The sequence below is a fragment of the Dipodomys merriami genome, unplaced genomic scaffold (genome assembly GCF_024711535.1).
Source record: "Dipodomys merriami isolate MVZ:Mamm:240054 unplaced genomic scaffold, mDipMer1.0.p SCAF_56, whole genome shotgun sequence".
Taxonomy (NCBI): domain Eukaryota; kingdom Metazoa; phylum Chordata; class Mammalia; order Rodentia; family Heteromyidae; genus Dipodomys; species Dipodomys merriami.
The window spans coordinates 400,041-427,887 of NW_027206135.1; the positions used below are offsets into that span (position 1 = coordinate 400,041).

Sequence of the window (27,847 nt, forward strand, 5' to 3'; positions counted from 1 at the left end):
TTGTTGGCTGAACGGGAGGATGAAAGACTGGGCGACGTGTGGGCACGTGTCACCCTTGCCTTGTCCTGCGTGCTCTGCTCTTGGGCCGTCTCTGGCCTTGAGCTACCCCCACGGGCTCGGTCCCTCTTCCCAGTGAATTTCGTTGGAGCGATGTTTATGGGGATTGCTTTTTCTGGGGTCTCGAAGTTCTCACACCCTGCTCCCCTTCCTCCCAGATTCTAGCCTGGCTCCTCCTCGCTCACCAGGGCTCTTCTTGGTTGATGTGGTGTGGGGGGAGGGAGCTGGCTCTCATCACAGCCTGTGATGGGAGGAATGTGGGTGCTGCGCTCCCAGGATGGCTGCGCATTCCTTAATCAGGAGGCCATGTGCTCGGCAGAGGCTACCACGATGTGCGGTCACAGAGAATCGGGGCATCAGAGGCAGATGGCAGGCTGAGCCAATAAACCAAAACCTGCCTGGCTGTGAAAGGACTGGACAGTCACACACTCACAGAGAGGAGGTCCCCCGATCTGAAAGCCCTCTAGGCCCCCATGTAACCCCAAGCCAGGCTCTGAATCAGACGTCAAGATGGCGGATACGCGCTCAGCTGTTGTCTTCCTCTGCTCGCCTTCTGCCATGTTTCTCTTCTAATGAACTTTCCTGTCGCCAGTACTGTGTTCACATCTACTCCTGAGTTCCTCTCTCACCAGTTACGAAGACCAAGGTGGTTGGGCTGCCTTGAACTTCTAGTGAGGATGGGGTGGTGGGCGGAACAGGGTCTTTGCGGGTCCTGGACATGTAGGGGACCCGTTTCCCCACAGGGCGCCACCGCTGTGCCTGCCTGCCATTCAGGAAGAGGCACAGAGTCCTTGTCTCGGGACACTGCCTTTCCTGAGCTCCACTGACTGTGGTTGCTATGTCCGGCCCGTCCAGTGTAGAAGAACAGCCAGAACCCTACAGCCTCCTTGCCTGTGTCGTGTGGAGCAAATCCTCGGCTCATCTCATTACTGCAGCCTAAGTGCTGACCTGGTTCCAGAGATAGAATGTTGTACGAGTAAGTAGTTCATTTTTTTTTTTTGGTGTGTGTGGGGGGGTCCAGTCGTGGGGCCTGAACTCTGAGCCTGGGCGCTGTCTCTCAGCTCTTCAGCTCAAGGCTAGCGCTCTACCACTTGAGCCACAGCGCCACTTCTGACTTTTTTCTTTTTTGCTTATGTGGTGCTGAGGAATCAAACCCAGGGCCTCAGGCATGCAAGGCAAGCGCTCTATCACTGAGCCACCTTCCCAGCCCCTAGAAGTTCATTTTTTAAGTGCTGTGTTAGCACTCTGAGGCTCTATCGCCTCAATCTACAAACTCCACTCACGGGGGCCACAGTTTGCTTCCAGAAAGTTTTGCCCCGAAAAGCCAATAGGGTAAGGTGAAATCTAGAAACAATAAAAAGGATTCCTCTTGCTTTATTCCGGAGCTTCAAGGTTTATTTTTCTGTTTTGAACTCTGAATAATCATCTTGCTAGAAGTTAATAATGTTAGATATATTACTAATGATTATTTTTAGCTATATCACTAAGTAATTTTGCCAGTGGGCATTGTATTGTCAGTTCAGCACCATTTCTATTTGACAACACGCATGCTGGAAATTCCTTACGAATCAGCACTGAAGATGTTTCCTTTGAGATAACTTACAAACACCCACTGGAAGCCACATGAGCAGCCTTGGGCTGCGGGCTCATCAGGTCAAAGGTTATACAAATGATTAATTGGGACAGTCACATGCAGCCAGCCTGAGTTCCTTAGTTTTGTTCTTTTAAACTTGTTAAACTTGTTAAGCAAAGATAGGGCTGGGGTGAGGGGTTAGCTCCAGCCATGATAGTGCCACGCCACCAGCAACCATGTGTCCATTAGTACAGGGGAAGCTGGGTCTGCATCTTTACCAACTGGCCGTTCTCCTGTCAAGCCCTCCCACGAGCAGCAAGCTCACCCGTGTTCATGGGGATGGGCCTCCCCTTCCCCGATTCCTGGAGGGCGGGTCCCTGCCAGCCACTGTGCTGACCGGAGCCATGGGGCAGACACAGGGGAGAGGCTGTGAGCCATGGGGCAGAAGAGTGAACACACATCTCCAGTCAAAGCCCTCTGGGGTTTCTGTCAGGCCCACAAGGAAGACGAGAGAGGCCAAAAACGACAGAGGAAGGCTTTCCCTGTCTGTCTGGAGCTCTGGGCTGTGGTGGGCTTCTGACAAATTCTGGGTGGAGGGCCTTGGATCTATTTGTGAAACGTTCATACTTGACAAAACTAGAAGACAGATCCATGGAGAGGCGTCCGATCAGCAAATGACATGACTCCATCTACATTTGTAAAACCTCTCCAGTCATGGAAGGATCAGCTGAAGATGTGAGCGGGCTGGGATAAGAGTTAGGCAAAAATTGGAATAACTCTGGGTGATGGAAGCAACGTGCTCATCAAGGAAGTTACAACGGGGCTGGTGACATGGAGATGTTTCCCATGCCAGTATGGTATTTGATTAGCAGTGGGTAGATACAGACCAGTCTTTGGATTGAGATTTGGAGTCAGGAGTATAGACAGATGGGGGCAGCACGGGGTGAAGGACGAGCGCAGTAAAAGGGAGGTTTTTAGAAAACAGATAAAAGGATAAGGGACTATTAATTTTTACAGAAATGGAGAATTCTGTGTCTGTGGGTCAGTGCTGGACACTTGGGTCTGGAGCACAGAGAGTGGATCAGGGTCCCAAACACAACATTTTGCTGCAATATGGGAGGATTTCCCAGGGAGCCACGACTTGAGTGGGAAAAGCAAAGGCCTAAAACCTGACTGTTTGGTTGACTGGAGTTATTTAAGTTAGTAGGTACTTTGGACATTGCAATGCCCTCTCATTTCTGCAGCCATAGGCTGGCGTCTATCCACCCGCTCTGGGACACGGATGTGGAATTCTCCAGCAAGACTTTAGGAGTGAGGATGTTTAGCATCTGAAACGTGATTCTACAAGATAGGCGAACAAGGCAGAAGGAAGAAATAGTGCCAAACTGCTTCTACTTATTCTGGAAGTCAAAAATAAGTGTCAAATCTAAACTGGCACATTCAATGCATCGTCTTGTGAGAAATCCCATAATATTACATATGCAAGACGGGTCCACAGAGAGATTAGCACAAATTCAGAGGCTCAACGAGAGGCTTCTTAAAGAAGAATGCCACAACCTGAATCTCAGGCACAGAGCAAATGCAACACAACCTGCGTCACGAAACATTCCGCAGTTGTGATGCCAGCGTACACTCAGATGTTCAAATCTCTGTACTCCGAAAGAGGCAGAGAATGGAGGAAAGGAGCAAAGCTAGAAAAGCTAGTGTTAAAGAAGCCCCTGGGAACTAGAACACATTGTGACTGTCAGAAACTTATGGAGAGGGCTCAAAGTACGGCTGAAGTATGCGTGCTATTGATCAGACATTCAGTAAATTTCGCATCAAGTTTTGGCTTGGTGTTAAAGTGAGACAGACTTGGACACAAATCACTCTGATGAAAGTGAATACAGTACACTATATTACAAAATGATGGCAGCCAGGTGTGGCACGCATGCTTGTAGGTTCAGGCACAGGGGAGGCCTAGGAGGGGGACTTGAAATTCAGGGCTGACCTTGGTGGAACCACCAAGACCCTCCCTCCAAATTCCAAACTCCACACAAACACAAGCTGGGAGGACTTTGAGGGCTCTAGTGATGGAACTGAGCCACTTTCAGCCTTTCTGCTGGTGCTCTGCTGCTCCAGCCACAGCTCCACTTCTAGCTTTCTTTTGGAAATAAAAGCCTCATGGACTTTCCTGACCAGACTAGCTTTGAACTGTGATCCTCTGATCTCAGCCTCCTGTGTAGCTGGAATTAAAGGCATGACCACCAACTCCCGGCTGGCAGCTTCCTTTTTAGCACCAGATGAAACTGTGCTTGCTCATAATGATAAGCTTGGTGGTCAGTAGGACTTAACTATCGTTCAGGCTCCTCGGTGCGGCAAGAGTTCAGAAGCTATGTGAGGAATGAAGCGTCCCACCCATGCCCAGCGTCCACTCTGTGGGACACCTGGCTCCTCCCTGGCACGTTCCCCTCCTTGTGGTAGAGTTTACGGCATCACATCTTGTCTCCTTGTTCACCTTTCTATTTTCCTAGGGTCCACTGGTGCCTGCACTTAGTCTGCATTCTCAAATAAATCAACCAAGTAAATGGATGTGAACAATGAAGGAGTGCATGGATGAACCCCGCATCGCTTTGGCATTATTGTTTAGCTAACATCCAGTTCACATGTGTAGTTTTCACTTGCTCACTCATAAATGGAGAGTGTTTTGTGTGCTGCATTTTATGGTGAAAGAAATAGCCTTGTTCCCTGGGAGCTCAGAGGCTCTAGTAACAACACTCATGCTAACAGACGGGGGAGAGGCGTCCATGTGACCCAACAAGAAACCAAGAGTGAATCCCAAGCACCTGTGTCACCAGAAGGCCTTGAGAGCCAGCCCTGCTTTCCTGCCAGGCGCCCGCAGAGAGGAGAGGGGCCTGAGACGCAGCGAAGGAGGAGACAGGACCGGGGCCACTCCTCTGCTGGAGCAAGGGGGGCGCTGCCAGCAGAGGGACATTCTAGATAGCTGGAGGCCTACGAGCAGGCTGGGACGCTAAGGTATCCACGAGAATTTAGTCCAGTCTAGGACATGGATAAAGAAATGTGGGAAGTTTGAGAAAGCCTTAAATTGGCCAAATTCTTGAGCCTATTTTCAGTATGATATAATGATTGTTCCTAGAAGTTCTAAATGGAAAGAGGATATTGTGCTTTTTAACTTTCCTAAGAGCCTGACACAGAGCCAGGCGTGCAAGGCCCCTTGTGAGTGGGCTCAGCACCCCGCCCAGCCGTCGGCCTGGCTGCTCAGCCTCAGCTCCGATCAGGGTAGAAAACCATAGAGTGTACTCACTCGTCCTTGTCCACTTTCTCTCTGAGCTTCTTCAGTTGTTTACTTTGGCTGAATCTCAAATTCTGAATTATGTTCTCAAAGTATTCATCTTCTTGATAGTTCAGCTATAGAAGAGAAAAGATTTGGGGAGAAATAGTAAAGCTAAGGCTCACAAACTTTCTAGTAGAAAACACATCTCCTTAAATTCCATCAGTTAATCAGAAATCCATCCATCCACATGTGTAGGCATGGCATCTGTATCTGTCTACGTGTTTTTCAAGTACTGAGGGTTGAAGTCAGGACTTACACTCTGCCACTTAAACCCCTCTCCAGCCTTGTTCTGCATTCCAGGATTCTATACAACATCTAACTGCCAGACGGTCTCCATCTCTACTCTAGTTAATAGTCACTAATTAAGAAGTGACCGAGCCAGCAGTGCTGGGTATACAGTGATCACCTCCACACACAGACAAGGAAACGGGGCACTGGCTGCCGTGTGGAACTCCAAGGACACATTACACTCTCTTCATCCTCATGATGGAACTATAAACTGGGATCTGTGGTCAGCACTTTAAAGCTGAAGAAGTGGAGGCACAGACGACATAGTCACTTGTCCCTGCCTGAGGAGTGGAGCTGGGATTTGAACCAGCGTCTCTCCATGCCCCTGAGACTCGCAAACTACGCAGCTGACACAGGTGAGCATGCCAGTGGAACTGCCTGCATACGGACGGTAGGCGGGCGCGTGTGGCCCTGCAGACCTCCTCACAGCTAGCCTCTCGGCACGGTTACCCCAGGCCTCTGGGAGGGCCATGGGGGCAAAACCAGGGTGTCGGTTGTGGTGGCCACAGGTAAGTCACGTCGCTCTCAGCTGACTCTGAAATCAGTACTGTGGTGGCTTGCTGAAAACTGTAGTCTTTAAGTAGTTGTGCAAAGGGGTTGTCACTTAACAAGGCCGTTTATGGAAATGCATCTTGATCCACGCCACCCACCCATTTCAACATTTTCAGTGGAACCTCCCAATCTACTCCTTCCCTAACTCCTCTTAGTTTTGCAGGATATTCATGGAATTCTCCTCTGCGTCTGCTCTCCATTCATTCTCCCCTCCCTTCTTAGCCTACCTCTCCCCTTCCAAACACTCCCTTCTTGGTGTTTTATGTTGTTGAACTTCACGTCTGCCTTTCTGAAGAATGACAAGATTTGAGTTCTGCCTTCAACCTACCATATCTCAATTAATCTACTTGTATGCACTTGGACGCCACCCAACACCTTTGCTTGTAAGTTTATGGGCTCACACTAGCTTCCACACTCCAGGAAAATGTGCCACCTTTGTCTTTCTAGGTCTGACTTACTTCCCCTGACAGAAATTCTTCTAGGTCTTTCCATTTCCTGGCAAATGGTGCACTATCATTCTCTCTAATGGCTGAGTTTTCTCTTGTCATTGTTACTGACCCATGGCAGAATAATCTAGCTCCCAGTTCTCACATGTACAGACTACCTGTTGCTTCGTAGAGCAAGCAGGACTTAGGGGTCCCCTCCCTCCACCAGGGTTAGGGTGGGGGTCATGAGAAAGGGGAAACCTGAGCTGGGGCCTGCCCCGCCGGCCTGACATTCACCACTCCATCCCAGCCCCCTAGGCTCCTTAAAAGACGCCAGGTCACCCTTCTTAAAAAGAAAACATATAGAAAACCGTAGCAAAACCCCAGTACAAGACAGGCCAATGAGACAGAAGGCTAGACTGGCCACAGCACGGCACTGGCCTTCCAGGGCTTCTGCAAGAGGCGCTGTGGAGCTGGGCCTAGGCTCAAGAGCTCCAGCGACTCCGAGCCAGAGCTGACACTGACCCCAGCCTCAGCCTTAGTCTAGCACTCACCTCTAAGTACTCATTGTTCAGCTTGTTGTCATTTGAAATAATGTCATCGGGATAGCCGATCCTTTCCTTAATTGCTAGAGCCTAGGAAAATTAAAATATTCAAAGTGAGGATGATTGTATAACTTCCAAATACAAACAGAATTTGCCCCTAGCAGCCAAGGAACTGTGGATCCACGCTGCGAACTGAGAATGCTGGACGCCGCTCTGCCAGAGTCCTTTGGGGTTGTTTTGTCTTGGTTAAAAAAATAAGTCAACAAAAGCCAGGTCTGGAATGTGGTTTCCAATACCAGTTCTCACAGGCTGTGGTTTTACCGAGAAAGCCAAAATAAAAACGGACGTGGGTCATTGCTTCAAATGCATTGTGTTGTTATGAACTTTCTCGTGTTATTTTATAGAAGGGGTAATATTTAGAGCTTCCATTCTCACAAGCTATAATTATCTTTCCACTTCATTGATTTGGTTGTGGAAACAGATAGGGGCTCTCCTGCTAATGCTCTTTCTGAATATTGATTCCTTGAGTTCTTCTGTCTTCCTTTGTTCCCAGAACTCAGTGGAGCCATCTTCTCAAGTTAAACAAATAACATTAATTAAACAAGCAGAAAACTGCATTTTCCTTGTTATCCCAGTTTGTATTTATCTTTTACTCAAACTTCTATTTTTTTAATTATTTTAAAATTACTTATTTGACTTAATTATTTTATTATCATTGCTTGTCTATTGCTTTTTTAATTTCTCACTTGCTTTTGTCACCAGCGACTTTTGATTATATCATATCCTATTATTCTTAATTAATCTAATTAGCTTAAGCTTTTCATGGAGAAGGAAGCCTGAATCTCTGAGTTACTTGGTTTGTCAACAAGTGATGTGATTTGGCTACAGAACTGTCCTGTGAGCTTGGGCTTACGCATCCCCCTGGGGTCCAGAAAGTCAATGTCATTGGATTCACTTAGGTCAAGTCTATTTTCCTCTCAGTTCCCATGCATTACAAATCAGGTCCCTCTCCACGGTACTTTATTCCTAAACAGAAAAAAAAATTCCTTGGTGTGCTCTCAGAGATATAAATTCTACAGAAAAGGTACTTTGTGCAACATTTACAGCCAAATACTTTGGGCAAATGCTATGGAAAAATAGTACGTAGGTTTGCGTCAGCATTTCTTAGACTTGAAATCAAGTAGATTTTAAGGTGAGTCTTAGATTATTGTAAGTGTTGAAGAGAACTGCTTTGCTGTTGTGTTCACCCTGTGTTCAACACGTACTAAACATGTCTCGCACAGCCACCGAGGAGCCTGCCTACCTGTGAGGCTAGGAGCAACTTTTGACCTGGTAAAGATTCTCTAAAGAGAGATGGTTGGCATGAAATAAATTCACGCACGAATGGGTGTATTCTGGGATTGGGTGGGGCTGGGACGCTTTCCTAAACTCTTGACCCCAATGTGGAGTGGCCCGCAGGGCTGGTGTTTGGTGATGGCACTTTGGGAATGCTGATCAGAACAAGCCAGCTGGTCACGTCAAACAGGACCACGCCATGGCCAGGTGAGACATGGACAGACCAATCCCGTCTGAGCAGCGAAGGAACCGCACAGATAAAGATGACTCCGGAGGCCCTGCTTCTAGGCCCAACTCAACCTATTTTCTAGGTCAAGAGCCACAAACTCGAGTAGTTCTGTGTGACTTAATTCTAAAAGAGAACTGGAGCAGACTCAGTACAATGGTTTACTCTAGGCTCCTATGCCAGTTCAGAGGGGTCTGTTCTTTCTGCCACCCTAACAGAGGTGGGTCAGGGAGGGGAACGCTCCCTTCCAGCCTCACGGACTCCTTCCTCCTGGTGCTCATGTTGTCATAAAAACCAACGAACACAGTAAATTTAAGATTTCCTGAGGAATCTTTGCACTCATTTCTATGCAGGATACTGGTACTGAAAGTCTCATTTAAAATTGCTCCTAGAGGGTAGTTAGGAGTAATGATAAAAATATTTCTTCAACATCTCTTACTCAAGTTTTCTAACACAAAAAATAATATACTATGTTACACTTAAATAGCAATGTAATATTTTTTTTTCTCTCTAAGCTGTACCATAAAGCTAAATAGGGGCTATTTTAAGTGTTTAAATGGAATTTTACATTACAAATGAAGGGCAAATTTAGAGTGATAGGTTGAGATCTTTTATTTTATATTTTATAGAAGGAAAAACATATGAACCAATAATATATTATCTATAAATTCACAAATCCCTATTTGTTCATACAGGATTTCCTCTTATTTTCCAAAGTCTTCAGATAAATGAGATTGCATTAAACTGCAGAGCTTCTGCATGGCAAAGGACATAGTTAGCAGGATAAATAGAAACCCTACAGATTGGGAGAAGATCTTCGCTAGCTTTACAACAGACAAGAACTTCATAACTAAAATATACTTAGAACTCAAAAAATTAAATCTTTCAAAGCAAATCCTCAAAGAAATAATCATCTCATTAATAAGTGGGCTAAAGATTTAAAGAGAGACTTCTCTGAAGAGGAACTAAGAATGGCTGATAGACACATGAAGAAATGCTCAACATATCTGGCCATAAAAGAAATGCAAATCAAAACAATACTGGGATTTTTCCTCACCCCAGCTAGAAAGGCCATTATAAAGAAAACATTTAATAATAACAATGGGGATGTGGGCAAAAGGGAATGCTATTACACTGTTGGTGGGAATATAAACTTGTTCAACACTCTGGAAAGCAGTATGGAGGTTCCTCAAAGACTAAACAGAGAGCTTCTCTATGACCCAACAATCCCAGGCCTGGGCATTTAGCCAGATGACCATAAACCTGGCCACACTGAAGTCACCAGAACAACCATGTTCACTGCAGCATTGTTTACCATACCCAAGACGTGGAATCAACTCAGATTCCCCTTAGTGGATGAGTAGATCAAGAAAATGTAGTATATATACACAATGGAATTCTATGCTTCCATCAGAAAGAATGACATCACCCCATTCGTAAGGAAATGGAAAGACTTGAAAAAAATCATATTAAGTGAAGTAGCCAAACCCAAAGAAATATAGGTCCCATGGTTTCCCTCATTTGTAATAATTAGTAATGTCTAGGATAGTCCTAGCTGAGGATCACAATAGCTAGCAAGCTAGGTGTATATGACCATATAAAATGATGCTAATCAAAATGAACAACAAAATATGGAAACAAAAGGTTTCTTTGTTGTTGTTGCACACTGTATGTAGTTATTTATTTTTCTTTCCTTTCCTCCCTTTTGATTTAAACCCTCCTGTCACTGTTTTTGATTCCTGTACTCTTTTATTTTGCATATAAGTTTATCTGATTTGGGGATGAGAAGAGGAATCACAGAAATGGAGGGACAAAGGACAAAGGGGAAACCAAGGCCAACAGTGATACTAGTTGGAAATGAACCATAAAACTTTGGGAGGAGAGGAGTTAGGAGGGGGAGCGAAAGCGGGGGGGGGGGGGAGGGGTGAAGGGGAGGGGCAGGGAGGGGGGAAACAAGAGAGGGATAACACTGTTAGACAAGAAATGTACTCATTACCTTACTTATATAACTGTAACTCCTCTGTACATCACTTTTATAATAATTTTTTAAATGGTTGCATTTTTAAAGTTTTAAACTAAATATGGATTGTGTTGTTGGTTGCTGACATAAAAAAATCTTACTAAAAAATCTTTATCCATGAAACTGGAAACATTACATTTTGAAGGAGCTTGGAACTTTTCATGCCATATTTGGTTATAATTTTTCTTAGGTATCTGATAGTTAATTTCTTCCTATAAAGAAAATTTTATGTGTAGCCCTCCTGGTTTTTACCTTCTCTTCAGCTTTCTTCTTGGTTTCTGCATCCATCCATGTGAGGTCATCCAATGTCTGAATAAAAACTTCTCGGATCTGAGCAATCAGATCTTCAACCTCAAACAAAGAGAACAGAAGCCAAAGATAATCCCTAACACAATTCTTTATGCCTCAAAGTTGTAAAAATAGAGCAGCATGCTGTCTTTGTAGGAACAGTAACATGTTAACAAGTGTAAATCTAGAGAAAAATTATGACCAAACAAATGAACATATGGGCTCATTATATTTTAAAGTGTTATTACTATATATACCTATATTCCTGTCTGTTCCTAGTCCAATTCCAGATTCCTGATTAAATTGTTCATAATACACACATTAATTTGGAAGAATCACCACTGGTTCAGAATCGCCATTAGTTGGTACAGAATGTAATGGCTCCCACTCTCCTTGCAAAGAACTATCAAAATGCTAGCTGATTAATACTTAAACCATTAGAGGTTTAATTAAGCATGAAGCAGATTCTCAATACATCCTTTCACTATACTGTTAAATTCATTGTCTTCTTTTCAGGAACAGTAAAAAATGGAGCACTTCTCATCCTTCCAGTAACCCCCCAGGGAGTTAGCAGGTAATAGAACGGTCATTTGTGTCAGTTTGGCAGTGTGGGTTTATCCGTGCTGGGGCCGGGGGAGCACCGTGTTTGCAGGTCCTAGTGCGCTGTGTCTGGAGAGTGGACAGGGGGCTTTGAATTCAACACTATCAGAAGCAACCCGGTCCTTGGGGAGGGAGATTTGCTTGGAGGAGGCTGGGCTCTCTGCCAGCTAATGAGGTTTGAGCTGAGCTATGGACAATTGTGACCAGCAACACAGCCTGCACACAGGGCAGTGCAGGGCACTGTGAGGTCACTGGGAGAGGAGCCAGGCCACGTCCACGCACGCTTGCTGTCCCCTTCCAGGCCTAGGCCATCACTGTGTTTGCTGTCCTCCTCCCAGGCCTAGGCCACCTCTGCGTGCTATTTGTCCCCACCACACGCTCGCCTCCCAGGGCCCGGGACAGTACCACGTGCTTGCTGTCCCCCGCAAATGCAGCCTCCACGTACAGCCTCCCCACGGCGGTCTCCATGTTTCCATTGACGTAGTTTGCACAACGCCGCCAGGTCGCCGTTTCCGAGGTGGTGCCGTACAGAGCCTGTGAAGGAGAAGAGCGAGGCATGCTGGGACGGGGAACATGGCCCGCGCCTTCCCCACCGTCCAGCTCTGGCTTTCTCGTATCCACTCTGGGGTATAGGCCCCACTGCTCCTCTTCACACATCACATGTTCCTGACCTATGATACAACATAACCCGCCAGACCGTCACTTAAAAATGGTCTGCAAATGATGTGGCAGGCCCCAGGAAAACTTTTGGCCATGTTAAGTTCATATCCTTCCAGAAAGCCTTGTGAAAGTAAATAAAAACATTGCCATTCGTCACATGAACATGTTCAGAAGGGAAAATATTCTACAGAAGAAAACACTTTCCTGCTTTTTTTAAAAAAAAAAATGTTTTAGCTGAACCCGAGGTACTTTAGAAAAACTTTCTGTGGATAAATTTATGTATCAGAGGATTAACCTTGGTAAAGCAAGTTTAGCACAATGCCCTTTTTGTATTCTTTAATTAAAAACATGTGGCTCTGTTTTCTTTTTAAGAGGGGGAAACTGGAATTTTCAGCTTTTTTTTTCTTTCCAGGACACCAAGACATCAATGTAGGCTAGCGTTTCCCCTCCTGGCCCCCTTCAACAGGACCCAAGCAATTCTTTACACGGGGTAGGCACAGCCCACAGCGAGACTTTCAGGCTGTTTCTTGGGGTAATCGTGTTGTCAGTGGATTTCCAAGTCAGTGTAGTCTATCTGTGTCTTTGTCCAGTGTGCTGAGGGCACTTGAAAGTCAAGTTCATTGAGACAGATACCCTGCAATGCTTTTTGCACAACAACAGCAACAGCAACCAATCGATCCGGTGTTCACCTCCAGCTTCTCACACAGCCCAGTCTCTCTGTAGAGGACTAGGAGATTGGGCAGCCATGGAAAATCACTCCAGGATGGCACAGCCCATGAGCCCTACCCCTCCCCACCTGGGCAGCACACTCTAGACACGTGCAAAGCAAGCGGCACTTGGCATTTTCTGTGTGTGTGGGCAAAGCTCGCCCCGATCTAGCAGTGAACATGGCAAACTTCCCTGACCGTGGGTCGACCCTACGCTTTAAATCTTAAGAAAAGAGAGATTGTTTTTTCACCTTGCGGAAAGCATTTCTGGACTCCTTGTAGGTTCTGCTGAGGCTGCTTACAAGATCCATTATGAACCTCCAGGCCATTAAATTTTGAAGATCTCTGTATAAAAAAACCCACCACCCAGCAACAGAAAGCATGAGGCTGCAGGGCTTCTAAAGAGGGATGGGAAAGGCAGAGTTGGGGCTTGGGGCACTCCCACACACCTACCTGGTGGAATATTTGGTAAGAATGGGCTTAAGTTTGGTTAAATATTCTGGAGCATAAACAACCACTTCTTCCTCACTGGGGATGGTGACATTCACAGTTGACATGATTTCATTTGTGAAATTTGACCAGCTGAATGACTGGAAAGAAACAGAACAAGAGAAGGCACAAAACACTCAGTAATTACAGACTTCTCTTCTTGGTTCCAACATTCAATGACGTTTACGAAGGGCAGACATGGAAGGGTGTTGGTTGCACAGCTAAGTGATTATCGTAATAGTCAGTTTATGTGTTTGGGAGGTCTCCTCAATTGTTTCAGTCAGCTGTTGAATAAAAATTAGTTGTGCAACATGATTATTCAGATAGCATAATTAAACCAACCACTTAAGAGAAACAACAGAGCTGTAAGCCTCGAGAAGAGAACATACATATAACTAGAAATTAGGTCCATTGTCATCTTCTTTACTCAATATAAAAAAAAATAAAAAGGAAACTTAGCTTTCAGAATATAGCTTTTGGGGCTTATGCAAAAATAAAAATGAGCTCAAATGTCTTTTAAGAGTGTACTTCTGTGATTGTGGAATGACTGTTTGCTTTGGCACATTTTCCACTGAGCTGCCAGTGAAAAGAATACCTGAGAACATTTTAAATGTTGAATAAAAATCAGAAATGTGTAAAAAATTAAATAAAAATGGATATTAATGAGCAATGGATTCATACACGGTAATATAGCTGGGGTGAAGCCAGATCAAAAAATACACTTCGAACTGCTAATGTTAGACGTTACCCAAGTTTTATTTTTCAGAAGCTAAGTTCAGAGTTTCTAGAAGATAGACTCTTGTCTCTTACTCCACAAATGGAGTGCATATCATAGACTCTTAGGTGCTAAATATTTGATTTCCTTTGGCGGTTTGGACACATTTATTATACATATAATCCTTGTTAACAAGAATTAGGGCTAAAGATGGATAGTTTTTTTGTGTATATCTTCCATCACTGTGCCTCAACAAGAACCGGAGTGTAGACATACAACCCCAAAATGAGATTGTTCGAAACTAGCTAAGTGAAAAGAAATCAAGTCCTACTTATAAATAGAATCTACGAGACAGACTGTCTTCTTCCTTCTGTATTCTACTTCTCTATTCTTGTTCAGAACTCCTCTAGAGATGGCCTTGAAACCATTGACAGTTCTGTGAATAAATTACTCTGCTTTAGGACTAAAGAAGAAATTCAGTGTTTTATTGTTTGACAGCCCAGAGACTATATAATAGTCTCAAAGACTTCCCCCTCTTCCAGTCTCTGCTCTGCTATAGTTTCTAAGATTATTGCATACCCTCCTTGATTTTTAAATTTTAAATTTATTCTAACTGTACATAAAATGATTTCAAATGGTCCTTTTTGTAAAAGATCTTATCAAAGGCTAGTGTTATCTGAAGCAATTTTGAATTTTAATTCATTTCAACAAATAAACCAATGAATTAAAAAAACAATATTTTAATTTTAGGGCACAGCACAGTAAGAGGGCCAATGGAAACTCTGTCTCACCTTGCCATTGATTTCTAGTGAAAAGTTCCTGTGGAGCTGGGCCACCGTCATTTTGTTGTAAAGGAGCATTGGGTCATTTCGATCTTCAGGTTTAGTTGTAGCCTATAGATAATAATTTTTCATGATTAGAATGAAAGGAACTCCTTAGAAAAATATAACTATACACAAGGAAAGAAAAGGCATAAGATAAGTTCACTGTGGTCTATATTACACTTGATTTGTGATTTATTTGGTCATATTGGAAAGAAAAGTGAAATTCAAGATTTTATGAATTCGGTAACAATTATCAACATGCGGCTATGGTGTTGACTGCAAAATTCTTCAAAAACTTTTTGTATACTTTGATAAATTACCAAGCCATATAAGCTGTGTTCATGGACCAGAGCTGAGGGGAACTCTATCCTGTCCTGCGTCACAGAATAACTTTCCTGGATATCGTCCTCTCCAACTTACCTATCAAAGACTCCAATCTCAAGCCCTCTGCCCCTTTCAATGTCTCAAAGTCCAGCCAAGAAAAAAGAGTTTATCTCACAATTTATGGCAAACAACAGAAAAGTCAGGATGTGAGGTTTCTGAGCAGATCCCTAATTTCCTGCCCTCGCCCTTCTGTTCAACCACAGCGCTGCTCTACGCTTAACAGCAGCCAATCTTATTTTATTCATTAAATCTGAAAAATAAGACATTATATTAGCAGCCCTCCAGTTAGTGGCCTAAATGAGTAAAAATGAATTTAAGTGAGGAGAGACAAGGCAAGGGTAATTATTACTTGGTGATAATGGCTGAAATGTTCTCAAAAGGCAACTAATGTTTGTGAAAATAATCACTACTGCTGCGGGCTGCTGCCTACTGTCAGAGGAACACAGGTAGTGTACCCAAGGGGCTGAGACCCCTTGCCCTACTCAGAGGCAAGAAAGGTGACAGTGAAACACAGATAACTCCGAGTGATACAGCTGTCTCTACAGGGCCAAGGCTGGTTCAAGGGAGAACTCAGACAGCAGGAGTGGCATGATCCTGGGGCGGGATTATCCACTAGCAGAACTGGGCCCACAGAGGCACATGGAACCTATCAGGCCGCATCTGCCAACCCTTCAGAGTACCACCCACCAACCCATCAGACTACCATCCACCAACCCATCAGACCACCATCCACTAACTCATCAGATCACTATTAACCAACATATCAGACTACCATCCACCAATCCATCAGACTACCATCTACCAACCCATCAGTCTATCATCCACCAACTCATCAGACTACCATCTACCAATGCATCAGATTACCATTCACCAACCCATCAGACTACTACCCACCAACCCATCAGTCTAGCTGTAGCTCTAAGCAGCCCAGCTAGGCCTGAACACTTAGTTCCATGCAGCCCAGGAAAGCTACAATGTCCTCTAAGACCTTCTTTCTTTAAGATTCTTATGAGGCCGCCTGGCAGAGGTGAGGGGTTCTGAGGGCTGAGGGGCTGAGCTGACTCTGAGTCTGGGTTCAGTGAACCCAGACACCAGAGTCAAAGTTGACTGGGTTCTGACAACAGAGCAATACCCAAGGACCATCAGAGCACAAAGTGCCAGCTCAGCCTCCCAGGTTCACGGGGACACAGAGACTTGCATGCACCTTATCCCCTGGGACTTGAGGCTGGCGCCCCTGCCCTTCTCTTAAGTTAGCAGTCTGGAAATCTGCTCTGGCCTCTGGCCATGTTTGGGACTAGCACTTCATCAGGGGCTACAGACACTGATCCCTGTGATCATTTTTAATTCTAGAACTACAAAATAAAGTCAAACTCTTTACTACAGCAGAAGCTGTTTGTGTGCAAAACCTGCGCACCTTGGTTTGTTTCACTCCGTGTAATGCCCCCAAACACTGAAATTTCACTACAAATACCATCGACCTAGATACCAGCTATTTACCAACTTTCCTGTCAAAGGCACCCAACACTTAAACGTAATGGTAGTGTTGTTGGTGTGATCCACTTATTACTGGCATTTGAGTATATCTAGTTTAATATTTGTCAGAGTTAGTGGGTCACCCAGTTTGCTATAAAACTCTGCAGTTTCAAAGACTCTTTTGGAGTCAGTGATCCATTCCTGAAGAATGAATTTTTATCACGTGGTTGGAGTTACACTTGTGTCCTTAGAGCAGGAGAGGGGGGAAGGGTACAGAGATTGACATTAGTTAGCATATCAGAAAAGAAAATGTGCTTTACGTTGGCGATTTCTTTTTCCAGTTCCATAACTTTATTCATCTCCAGAGCAAGCTGGTTCTCATCAACAGGCAATCCTTGCTCCTGACGAATCAGTTTGGCCACAGAAATCATGAAATCCACATAGGCTGTACAGGCCTGCAAGAAATAAATGATAAAATGTTGGAGAACTTTCTAAATGCCCAGCACGCTACTCTAAGTTGCCATGATTCTTTCCGTCACTGAAAATGAATCACAAGTGAATCTGACGCAACACAGCTCAGTCACTACAGAGCCAAAGTGCTGTAAAGGATTCATTTTTCACAGTTGGTGAAGCACAGTGAAACAGAAACCTTCCCAATGTACTGAAAGAAATGACCTGCACAGTGTCTTAGAAGATAAAGCTGTCCTTTAATTAAGAGTTTACAGCTGTGGCTCAGTGGTCTCGTACCCGCCTATCAAGTACAAAGCCCTGAGTTCTAATACCAGGACAGCCAAATAAACAAAAGTTTAATAAATACTTTATAACCACTGAATGTGGAACTCATGCAATTTTCAATCTAGTCATTTTGCCTTGATAAGAATGAAATTGCAAGCTGGGTGTGCTGGTAGCTCACGCCTGTAATCCTAGCTACTCAGGAGGCTGAGATCTGAGGATGATGGTTCAAAGCCAGACTGAGGAGGAAAGTCCATGAAACTCTTATCTCCAATAAACCACCAGAAAACTGGAAGTGGCACTGTGGCTCAAGTGGTAGAGTGCTTGCCTTGAGCTGAAGAGCTGAGGGACAGTGCCCAGGCCCAGAGTTCAGGCCCCACGACTGACAAAAAAAAAAAAAAAAAAAGAATGACATTGCAATAGCTGTGCACTGATGACTCACGCCTGTAATTCTAGCTACTCATGAGGCTGAGATCTGAGGATCACAGTTCAATGCTACCCGGGGCAGAAAAGTCCGGGTGAGACTCTTTCTTTCCAATTAACCACTCAACAACTGCAAGTGGCTCTGTGGCTCAAAGTGGTAGAGTGCTAGCCTTGAGCACAAAGAGGTGCAGGGACAGCGCCCAGGCCCTGAGTTCAAGCCCCAGGACCAGCAAAAACAACGACAACCACAAAACAAAGAAACTGAAAATCCTTCATGAGAAATATTATATCTTACTGTTTTTTTCTTACATGACAGTAAATTCCTTAACCAAACCTGTTCTCAGATTTTCTTTGTTCATATCTACCATGAATGTTTTCATGTTTGAGGAGAACATAGCTGCATACTGAAATAATATGATCAGGAAATCTCTCTGTCCTTGTTGTCAGATCAAACAGTAATTTTTTATGACTGCTCTCAGGAGTTCCTGAGTGTGTTTAGCTTATTCCACAAGACTCTCAGTGCTGAGGGGTTTCACTGTAAGATGCCATTAGATGCCAGCTCTCAATTCCTTGATATTTTATCTTCAAGTACATTTTGATTTGTAGAAGTAAGCTATAAGTGAGTTGTATTGTCATCGACCTCTTATAGACAATGTGAATACCTTACTCACATTCAGTTCAACTCCAGGAAATCAAAGCTCCCTGCTGCTTCTTAGCCATGATTTCCCATCAGCAATTAAAGTACAATCTCATCTCACTTAAAATGTACCCCAAATGTAGGTTCTTAGCACCAGCTGGCCAAGTAGGCAACAGTTATCAGGAAAACAAAACGGTCCCACAGTGGGAGGGGAGGCTGGCCGTCTGTGCTTCCAAGACTAGATTCCGGGGCAGAGACGAGCGCGAAGGGCCCAGTGTGTGCTAGAAAATACCCAAACGCTCAAGAATGTGTTCTATCCCTACTAATGGTTTACAAGCAAGGGACACTTGTGTCTTCACTGTGAGTGCAAAGAGACGCATTATTCACAGTGGTCCAAGCCTAACGGTGAAATGAAAATATGATACCAAGCAAGGACCAAGCAGATTGGACAAGTTTTTTTTCAATTTGCTATTCGTGACCTTTGCATGAACAGCTTCTGAGGACGTCCCTCTCCCCTGGAAGCTCTGCTATGCTGTGCTCTCCTGCCCAGCTCCCTAGCGGCTCTCTCCTCCTCTACTTCCTTTCCTCTTTCCCGTCCTTTCCTTCTCCTCTACCTTCTTTTCTCTTCTCCCCTCTTCCCCTCCTCTTCCTCTCTTTCCTTCCCCTTCTCCCTTCCTCTTCCTCTTCCTTTTCTCCTCCTCTTCCTCTTCCCTCCCCTCCCCACTGTTCCCCCCCCCCCCCCCCGGAGCAAATGTCTCTCTTCAGGCACTTGCTTCTCTCAGGAGAACAAACAGCTTTCAGCTGTGAATCTGCATAAAAAACGAGTCACTAAGGTAACAGAAATGAATACACACACACACACACTTTCATATTTCTCTACATTCTTGCCAACTCCATTCCTTTCCTATTAAAAGCTAATCAGAATTCTTGTTTCACTTTGAAATAAACAAGCAGGTCTGCATTCAGGCTGCATGGAGTCCCTCTCTGGAAGCCAGTGCCGCATTATCCGCACTCACAGCATATAAACCCATCTCCCTTCTGCAGGGAATTACTATGAGGAAGGCAATGGTCATTTGAATTTTTCCAGTATCACCCTACTGAGACTTTTCCTTGCTCTGAGAGATGCTTTGTTGTTAATGAGGTGAGAAGACAGATGGGGCTTCTCCATGAGCGCTGGCTCTGTAAACCAGCCCTGCTTCCATACAGTGTCCTCAGCTTTGGGGGGCAGCAACAGGGACACTGGGTGGGGTAGATGGGGCTTGGACCCCATTCCCCAGGAGCCCAGTGGGTTAACTCAGCCTGGAAACCTCCTGCCATGGGCGTTTTGAAATCTGTGTTAGGAGCTTGATCAACTTTCCTGGCTTCCAAATGATGCAGGCCTTGTGAGAGCCCAAGCTGGCTGCTACAGCTACAGTCCTTTGATAAGATATGACTCTACTATAAAGTTTCAGGTTGTTTTAGGGATGAGGACTAGAGCTGCCTGTTGTTTTTGACATTCATTGAGTCAACTACTTCTATTTCTTTTTCTTTGGGAGACAAGCGCTCTGCCACCACTTGAGCCATTCCTCATGCCTTTAAAGAGATTAGCATTGGTATTAGTATTATTAGCAGTGTGAAGTACTGACCCCAGGACCTTGCGCATGCTGGGCAAGTGCTAGTTGCTGAGCCACACTCCAGCACTTTAAGCCAGCCTCTTTGAAGAGTCCGTCAGCGATCCTCCAAGTGAAGAAGGGTCCAAGAAAATCCCTCCACAGTCTTCTGTGCCAGGAGCAACCATTAAACCCTGGCACTGACAAGAGCCATTTCAAGGGGACGACTGGTTTTAAACAGTAGGATGAAGTCCATAAACCAGCCATGGGGTGCAGATTTAGGCCACACATGTCCTAGAGACTGGCACGTGGCAAGTTATCCTGGCCAGCACTGCCTTCTCAGTAGCAGCACTAGACAATAACATTCACATGCTAGTTCTTTAACAGTGGGGCCCCCTTGCCTGGGAAAAGCTGGGGTTCAGTGAGGTGGGAGAAGCCATTTTAATCCTGCCCTCCTCCAGGCTGCAGTGGCAGCAAAGCCAGGGAAGAAGTGCCACTGTCCACACTGCCCGATGCTGGTCCTCTGGGGGGGGCGGCCCACAGGCAGGGGCTCCCCTCCAGAGGGTTTAGGCAGTGAGCAAGACCCCTGGGCAGTGCGGGCAGGGAGGCACTGGGAAGTGTACAGTGGCCTGACCCTCGGCTACGGAGGTGGGGGAAATTAAGTGTTACATACGTGGTAGGCTGGGGGATGCACAGGACCCCTGCCAGAAAAGATGGGGTTCCTCTTACAAAGGCTTGGGTGTGCCCCAGCCGGCATATGCTGCCACCGAGGATCTGCCACCGAGGGTCTGCAGAAACCCAGAGCACACCACCCTTCTGGGACGCAGGGGAGGGACAGCACAAGCCCGAGCAGGGCTCCGGGCCGGAGCTGTGTCCAGAGGGGCTTCCCGTCCAGTGCAGAGGAGCAGGCACGCATGGGTCATCGGCCGGGCTCGGGAAGCAGACAGAGGACTCCTGACAGCCCGGCCACCTCCAGAATATGCCCCTTGTCCTATTCCCAGGTTCCCAGGTCAAACCGCCCTTTATACTGTATTAAATGCAGAGATCTGGGAGGGGTGAAACTCCAGCATGTATCAGGTGGTGCCCAGAGAGGAGGGATGAGGTGAGCACTGTCCTCTACAGGAGACACCAAACCAGTCATCCCTGAGAGAGGAAACCAGTGCTGACCACCACCAAGCTGCACAGACACACACACACACATACCCACTACCCTGCACAGCCCACCACCCTACACACACACACGCACACACATGCAAGTGTGCATATACACACGCCCACCATCCTGTACATACCCACCACCCTGCACACACCCACCACCACCACCCTACACACATACATGCCCACCACTCTGAACACACATGCACATACACACACACACGCATGTGCACACCACCCTGCACAGCCCACCACCACCCTGCACAGCCCATCACTCTGCACACACACATATACCACACCACCCTGCACAGCCCACCACCCTGCACACACACATTTGTGCATGCATGTGTGTGTGTGCACACATACACACACCACACCACCCTGCACAGCCTACCACCACCACCTCGCACACACTGACCTCATGTTCACACATGCAAAGGTCTCGTCCCATGAGCCTCATGTACACATGTGAAGGGATCCACAGGCCTCATGTATGCATGTACAAAGGGATGGACAAGGCCTGCTAGGATGTTTGGAGCGGTGAGGGAGTGTGGTATACACTCATGGATGTGGCAGGACAAATCCCTTGTACAAGTGTGGATGCTAACAAAAATTTTAAGATGGCCAAGAAAGCCCATTTCAATCATTCTCAAACGATCCGCCCTGCCTGCCACTCTTCTCCTACATTGGTATTTGTAGCACTATCTTGATTTATCGTTTGTTTATCCTTGGTGTCTTTACGGGTTCCTTTGTTGTCTGCCTTCTCCTTTAGCATGTGGGTTCCATGGGAGCTGGGGGGGGGCTTGTTTCCTCGGGGTTCGTTTCTCTCCCACCACCTCAGAGAGCCTGGTCCTCGGCTGTACTCGCACCTCGGAGGGTCAGTCTCGGCTCCCAGCACCCTTGAGCTCTTCTCCCGTCAGACAGGGCTTGGGGGTCCTGTGTGCTTTCCCTCTGATTCAGACACACAGACTTGAGTAATCTCTTTTTGGCTTTTGTTCATGTGGCCACATTCTAAGTTCTTTCGTCTTCCCTAAGAAACCCCTCCCCTCCCCCCTCTGAACTCAAAGAGTTTGGAAGAGCCCTGGACGAATCATCCCTTTCTCTTCCTTCTCGCCAGCCTGGATGCAAGCATGGGTTCCTGTCCGGAACGGCTTCTCTAGCCCAGCGGTTTACTCACGAGTATTCTAGTCCTGACATGCGCTGTGGGCACCGGGCTGTGCCCTCATACAACAACGTCTTTCTTTGGTTAGGAACCGGGCCCTGGTCCACACAGCCCCAGTCACCAGGCTGGGGGTCTGCACATCTACACCCTACTACCCTCGGACACTTGGGGCCCCTGGTCCACAGACGCCCCCCAGGGGGGCTGTATAATCAAGTGACATCCTCCTAATCTAAGATACCAACAAATCAGAACTTCATACAAACCCCCTAAGTCAAGAAAAACACCCTATGCCAGATTCAAGACCCAGAGTGCCACATACCCAAGTATGAATGCACCAACACACTGTTACCTCCCACCTGCTGGACAAATGAAGAACGAAAAAGAAGCATCACCATAGTGAGTGACTTCAGAAAGACCTTGGAAAGTGTGGAATATCTACATACGTTAGAACTGGGAACAAATCGGTATATGCATGAAGGTACAATCCTAAACATGAAACACACCCTGCTCACAGGACGATAGCATGATTTAATGAGCTGACCTCCTGGGTATCTTTTAACTCTGAAACAGGAAGCAGCTGGCTGCGGGCCAGGGCCGGAGCCAGTGCACACACAGCTCCCGGGAGAGAGCGTGCACCTGTGTGATGATCTGGGCTCGGCCTTTGATACGACACCTCAAGGTTTCCCTTCCTTTCAGCGTTGGGTATCAACTCCAAAATACAGCTTATTCCATGTGATTGACCTTAGTAATTAGGCAAAGTAAGTGTGAGGCAAAAGCATCCTTTGCTAAGGACTGCAACCAGTAAGTGACTTCAGTCAGGGCATACTCTGTGAGGCCTAGGGTCATCGAAGGTCAACTACCAAATAATGGTGAGGAAAACATCTGTAGGCTCCCGCCGCCCCTCCCATCTAACCACGCACAGCTGTCCTGGTTCGCCTGAGCTGTCCCTTCTATCAGCCCACGGTGGGTGGGCCAGTATGAGAACCAGAGGAGGGATGCCCTGCTTGCACAGGCCTCAGAAGGTTCTAGAAGAATGCCTTTCATGGGACTAGTCAACTGACCGCTGTCCTCAGTGACACCACACCATGCTCCAAACAACCTGATCACTTTCCAAATGCTGCAAGTTACCAGTGAATTAAAACTTGTAAAAGTGACTTTGCAAAAAGTCAGACTCGCGTGATTTTCAGTACTAAAATCAGGATGCCGGTAAGGAATGTTAAGCTTTTTGTTTTTTAACCTTCATTTGGTCTTTTTGACTAATTGTATGAAAGATGGCTCATTATTCTGTGTGATTTCAGGTGTCTGTCATGAATTGAGAATGTGGGAAGGATGTTCAAACTTGGCTCTAGTCACCTTCATTAATTACAGGTTTTTGCAACAGATGGTTCTGTAGTTGTGACTGAGAGTGATTTATTTCCCCCCTTTCAGAACATACCTCCTTATAAATTCCAGTGCATTCATAGTAGTCTCGGGAAGGGAGGCCGAGTCGAGGCTGGTCAAACTAGAAGAAAAAAACATACAAAAAAAAAATAAAACATTCTGTAGGTATAGAAATAGCTGGAGCAAAGCAGATGCCCATCTGCGCCTGTGCTAGAGATAGATAGGCCAGTGGCTGCCGCTTTAACATGAGGCCTGAGCGGAACCTGACCTGGAGGTGGCTCTGCCACCCACAGGCTCCAGGGAAGCCGAAGGAAACAACAAACAGATGGTGAGGCTCTGCAGAGCAGTGGCCCAGGACCTGGCCTCACCTGGCTGCCTTCTCTTCTGTCCCACTCTTACCTGGGGCCCTACCTCACCCCTGGGGAGCCTGTCATATTCTTCCCCTGGTGCGGGCGCGTGAGCAAGGGCTGGTGCAAAGCCCTGTGGGAGCTCTAGAACTCACTAGTGAGGGTGAACATTCTAGGAATCTATAGCAATCCTCCAGCACAGAATTTATTGGTTGTTCGTGTGACTGACATGAAAACAGGCCTTGCTTCTAAGTGTGGATTGCCACAGGGTGCCTGGAAGTCAGGTCGCCCTGTGAAGTCCCCCGAGCTGTGCGGCACAGACTTACGTGAATGATGTGCTGGTTAGAGTTCTTGTCATCGGTGCCAACAAAGAAATTGATAAGGACCTTCTTTCCATATTTGGAATTCAGTTGTGCAATAGCTTTCTCAGCTGTCCAAGAACTCCCTAAAGCAATGAGAGTGGACACAGGTCTTTAGAAGTCGGGGTTCATGACTGATAGGGCGATCACGGACGCCACCCGGATATCCATGTGCTTTAAAAATAGACAGCAGGGAGCTGCCTTACCATAGGTCTGGTCCCAGTTTTCGGTGGCCGCGGGCCACCCGTGTATCTCCGGCAGCAGTCTGAGCAGAGGCTGTCCACCCCGGCTGTCGATGGCAGCTTCAGGAAACAATCAAAAGAAATGCAAGTTGATGCTCATGTGTATTTTGGCCCCATTCCTATCGAAATGAACATAAGGAGCACTTACACTCATTGATGCAAGACCTGTACAAGGTTTTTGCTTTCTGCACGGCCACTATGTCTTCTGGCTTGGAGTCCTGGAGGACGTCTGAAGGAGGAAAACGCATCAGAACATCTGCTCATTCGCAGCCGCCATGGCTTCCGGCCTAAGTTCGGTAAAACCAGAACCAAGGCCTTGCATTTCTTCTTCCAAGTTCCCAACCCCAAAGGGAAAAGCCAAACTCATTTTCTGATCCACATTCCCAGCCTGCAACTAGAAGACAGTTTTCACAAGCCAATTCAGATGCGAGTCCTTTCCATGAGATTATCTCGAGGACTGCTGACTTTCCACGAGATTATCTGGAGGCCTGCAGGCTGCCACGCAGTGCTTCGTCCTAGGCGAGAGTTACTTCGCTTGAAGCTGAGATTGGAAAAGTAAGTGACACAGAGGAAGTTGGAATTGAATAGAGATATCCCTCTGAAGGGCGGGAATAGAATTGTCTTTGTGTAGCTGCAGCCTTCATGGTCAGAATGATTAAATGGATGGTTCTACATGGTTAGATGTTAAAGGAGCTAAAAGATTTTTCTCCCTTTGAAGCAACTTCTAGAGGAGAATGGAACAGAGGATGGAGATTGGAGTTCAGACCTCCCCTAAGCTTCTGAGAGAAGATCAACCTTAATCATGTCTCACAGGGACGGAAGGGGCACGGACGGTTATTCATTGTTCCCTCTAAAATGGCATACGTGTATCATCTCTGGAGCTGGAAGGCCTTTGTCTGGAGCTGGAAGGCCTTTGTCTGTGTATACCCACAAGCACAGGCAGGACATGTTTATCAGTTGTGTACCCACAAGCACAGACAGGAATGACAGGAGAGGCCAAGTCTACCGACACCAGCCGTTCCAGCACCGTGAATCTTTTGCCTGGCCCTCTGTACCACCAGCAGCCACTGCTTTGTACGAGCAGGAGGCGGGTGAGGCGGGTGAGGCGGGAGGTCGTCTGCACTCACCCTTGAGCACGACCTCGAGCTCGTCTCTGAGGATGTCGAAGTTGCTGTACCGGGAGCTGGTCTCCGGGATGACGTTGCGCTTCAGCCAGCCGCCACAGGCGTACTTGAAAAAGTCCGTGCAGGGCTCAGCACTGGAGTCCATGTTCTGGATCAGCCGGGCAGCTGTGAGACCAGAGAAAGAATGGGGTGAGATGCAGGCAGGCCTCTGAAGACAAAGCAAGATCTGCTGATGGTCACACCAAGGGGACCGATGGGCCTTCTCCTTGCCTACGGCCATGGCAATTCTGCGGCCGCGATGAATCACATCTGTGTGCAGTCCCTGTTCTGCTTTTACTCTAGTTGGGTCATTTTATTCTTGCATGGTCTCTTGAGTCCTCCCATCCTCTCCCCAGTCTCTCCTCACCCCAAGAAGTCTCCTACCCATTCCTCCTGAATAATTGGGTTTCTGGTTAGTCACTATCTCCAAAGGAAAAAGAGCGCAGACTCTTTGCCTTGCCCTGGTTCTCTCATACTCTCCCCTCTGGTAACTCAGTTGCCATTTCTGCAACTCTGGGAGTCTCTGGGAGTCCTGTTAGAGGATGTTATCAGTTTGATAGATCTGAAGCCAGTTATCCCTCCTTGGTTCTTGGGTACGACATGTTTGCAATTCAAATTGGTACCCAATTTGCATTTCTCTATGCAGAGTATCTATGTCATTATTAGACTGGCTGTAAGTGTATTCATTTTTCTTATGTCCCCTCTTTTATCTTGGAGACTGTGATGGAAATTCAAATCAACCAACACTGAGAATTTACTGACTCTTCTAGGTGCTGCAGTTGATAAAAGGTGTGTAAGACATAATCTGCTTGTACCCAGAGGACACGGCAGGAGGGAGGGAAGGGTCTGTGTTTCCATTCTCCTTGCCACTCTGAGACAAGCCACGCAGTTTTACAGTGAAAACATGAGAGCACTTCGGCCAGCCTCCAGGAGGAAAGAGCAGCAGTTCTCAGGTGAGCTTCTGGAAGAACTTCACTCTCTGAGTCAATCAATTCAGTAAAAATGCCACCGAGGCGCCGGGCTGCGTGGGTTTCTTGAGTTGGCAGCAGAGGCCCAGTTCCCATGTCCGTCCACCTCCGCCCACCTCTGGACGTCTGTGTGTCCATCACTGAGGCTCTGGTCCCTTGGTGCCGACTCCAGGCCATGCCTCTCTCAACTTCTATTGTACTTTGCTGTGAGGGCCATGGCCGACAGCCTCCCAGCCTGGAAGTCCTCCTTCCTCTCTCCTCGGCGTGTTGGTAATTTCTTACACTCTTTTCTGTGATGCCTTCCACAGTCAGTGTGAACCCATATGGTCATTGCTGCTGATTAAAAGTCATGCAACCAGTACTGCCTGCTCCTTTCGTGTGCTCGGCTCGGTTTTCACAGACGAAAGCTCCGAAGACTGCGCTGCTCAAAAGCTTGCGCAGAAATGTCTGTCTTGTCTTTTTCCGGGTGGAATCACAAACTCTTTAACCTGACTTCAATACTGGCCTTCCCTTCCTCCCTGCACCCTCTCTGTCATAGCTGTTCCTAGCAGGGGGAGTGATTACTGTATCACAGCACTTCTGTCCTTAGTCCTGGCATTCTCATCTTCAATTAACCAGCCAAAAGCTGGAAGTAAAGGTGTGGCTCAAATGGTAGAGCGCCTTGCCTAGAGTGACAAAAAGCTAAGGGAGAGCATCAGACCCTAGTATCGGCACAAAAAGGAAATCCAGGCGTAATGCTGAAAGGCCACGGTGGTCTGGGCAGGACACACTCCCCGATTTGGGGAAGCGTGGCCTACTTATCAAGTCACTCCACAGAGCAGTGCAGGGAAGGAGGAGGAGGCGCACAGAGCAGTGATGGGCGGGGGCTGAGGACAGGCTGCTCAGAACCAGCTGGGCTGGGACAGTGGCCGGCTTCCTCCACCCCTTCCTCGGCCTGAAGCTCAGCGCAGCTCCCAGCATCCAGCATCAGCACCTGTGCCACACCAGAGGCACTGTGTTCTGGCACTTCCTGAAAGATGGGCAGAGCATGGGCAGGACGGGTGGCCTGGGAGAGATGGGCAGAAGGACCTCCGCTGGCCCCTGTGCCACCCTGCAGAGTCCTTGGACCAGAGCTCCTCTGAGCCAGGGTGCTTCCAGTACTTCAAAGACAGCTCTGTTCTGAGGATGGTTCTGGGGCCCTCGGCCAAGTCAAGTC

The 27,847-nt window shown here is 46.8% G+C and overlaps 1 protein-coding gene across 1 annotated transcript in view; it reads right to left on the reverse strand.

Moving 5' to 3' along the window:
- LOC138812153 (neprilysin) overlaps nt 1–27,847 on the reverse strand; it is a 69,422-nt gene that overhangs the window by 18,985 nt on the left and 22,590 nt on the right. Inside the window, exons 4-16 of the mRNA XM_070000082.1 lie at nt 25,649–25,810; nt 24,670–24,750; nt 24,486–24,581; nt 24,247–24,365; nt 23,629–23,694; nt 16,816–16,950; nt 14,606–14,707; nt 13,064–13,200; nt 12,862–12,955; nt 11,649–11,777; nt 10,608–10,706; nt 6,784–6,864; nt 4,935–5,038 (exon numbers count right to left, since the gene is read on the reverse strand). Of these exons, the coding sequence (XP_069856183.1) occupies nt 4,935–5,038; nt 6,784–6,864; nt 10,608–10,706; nt 11,649–11,777; nt 12,862–12,955; nt 13,064–13,200; nt 14,606–14,707; nt 16,816–16,950; nt 23,629–23,694; nt 24,247–24,365; nt 24,486–24,581; nt 24,670–24,750; nt 25,649–25,810 (1,405 nt within the window). The remainder of the gene's footprint in view (nt 1–4,934; nt 5,039–6,783; nt 6,865–10,607; nt 10,707–11,648; nt 11,778–12,861; nt 12,956–13,063; nt 13,201–14,605; nt 14,708–16,815; nt 16,951–23,628; nt 23,695–24,246; nt 24,366–24,485; nt 24,582–24,669; nt 24,751–25,648; nt 25,811–27,847) is intronic.